General features: G+C 36.6%; 1 protein-coding gene across 1 annotated transcript; it reads left to right on the plus strand.

Moving 5' to 3' along the window:
- The first annotated feature begins 300 nt into the window (after window positions 1-300).
- On the plus strand, window positions 301-1,451 carry ZNF146 (zinc finger protein 146). The gene has a single exon (XM_072756249.1). The coding sequence runs from the start codon at window positions 434-436 to the stop codon at window positions 1,310-1,312; it is 879 nt and encodes a 292-aa protein (XP_072612350.1). The 5' UTR covers window positions 301-433; the 3' UTR covers window positions 1,313-1,451.
- Window positions 1,452-1,814: the final 363 nt, after the last annotated feature.

A 1,814-nucleotide genomic window follows, 5' to 3' on the forward strand; every position in this document is an offset into this window, starting at 1 on the left:
CATTCATACTGGAGAGAAACCCTATGAATTTACTGAATGTGGGAAAATTTTCACTCATATGTCACATACCTCATTAAATGTAGAAGTCAAGCTGGAGAGAAACCCTGTTCTTCTGAGGAATACTGAGGAGCCTTTAGCTAGATGACAAATCTCATTAAGCAGAAGAAAATTTTACTGGAGAGAAACCAGTGAATATAACAAAACCTCATTGAGCATTAGAAAATTTATACTTGGAGAGAAAGCTTGTAATACACTGCATATGATAAAAGTTTCCTCTTGAATTTTATCCCTTATTTTACACCTGGAAGGTCATACACAGAGACCCTTCAAATGTAAGAAATGTGGAAATACTTTCAGCCAAAAGTAAATTCTCATTCATCAAAAAATTCATAGTGGAGAGAAACCTTGTGAATGTGGGAAAGCTTCCATTCAGATGTCACACCTCAGTCAGCAGAGAATTTGTAGTGGGGAAAACCCCTTTGCTTGTAAGGTATGTGGGAAAGTCTTCAGCCACAAATCAAATCTCACCGAGCATGAACATTTCCATAATAGAGAGAAACCTTTCGAATGTAATGAATGTGGAAAAGCCTTCAGCCAAAAGCAGTATGTCATTAAACATCAGAACACCCATACTGGAGAGAAGCTTTTTGAATGTAATGAATGTGGAAAATCCTTCAGCCAGAAGGAAAACCTCCTTACCCATCAGAAAATTCACACTGGAGAGAAACCTTTTGAGTGTAAGGATTGTGGGAAAGCTTTCATTCAGAAGTCAAATCTCATCAGACACCAGAGAACTCACACGGGAGAGAAGCCTTTTGTGTGTAAGGAGTGTGGAAAAACCTTCAGTGGCAAATCTAACCTTACTGAGCATGAGAAAATTCATATTGGAGAGAAACCCTTTAAATGTAATGAATGTGGAACAGCTTTTGGCCAGAAGAAGTACCTCATAAAACATCAAAACATTCACACTGGAGAGAAACCCTATGAATGTAATGAATGCGGAAAAGCCTTCTCTCAACGAACATCACTTATTGTACATGTGAGAATTCATTCAGGTGATAAACCCTATGAATGCAATGTATGTGGAAAAGCCTTCTCTCAAAGTTCATCTCTTACTGTACACGTGAGAAGCCATACAGGTGAGAAACCCTATGGTTGTAATGAATGTGGGAAAGCTTTCTCTCAATTCTCAACCCTTGCTCTGCATTTGAGAATACATACAGGTAAGAAGCCTTATCAATGTAGTGAATGTGGGAAAGCTTTTAGCCAGAAGTCACACCACATTAGACATCAGAAAATTCATACTCATTAAAAACCCTGTAAATATCTTAAAAATTGGAAAGCATTCATCAGGAATTTAAGCCTCATAGTGCATCAGAAATAATCATACTTAAGGAAAATATCACAAATGAGGAAAACAAAAGCAAAAAACTTAACTGGACACCAGGGAATTTATACTGAAGAGAAAAGACATTTGTATGATAATAATCCTACACCTAACAAAAAAGCTGATGGTGCAGGTAATGCTGAAACTTTAGATGCATTTCCACTAAAACTGGGAATGTGAAACATGCTTCTTGTTGCTGTCTGCATAGACCTGGAGATTTTCACCAATGTAATAAGTTGTAAGTATTGGAAAAGAAGAGACTTATATTGATTTAGCAGAACAAGAGATTCTGGAAACACCTATGCATTTATTAGAATTTAGAATATGATAGAAATGGCAATAGGAAGTGAGAAGATAATGGGACTATGTAAACAATGATTTGGAGGTAATTTGTTCTCCAAGGAAAAAACAGACCATGAACTATATA

This window comes from Vulpes vulpes, chromosome 1, assembly GCF_048418805.1.
Source record: "Vulpes vulpes isolate BD-2025 chromosome 1, VulVul3, whole genome shotgun sequence".
Taxonomy (NCBI): Eukaryota; Metazoa; Chordata; class Mammalia; order Carnivora; family Canidae; genus Vulpes; species Vulpes vulpes.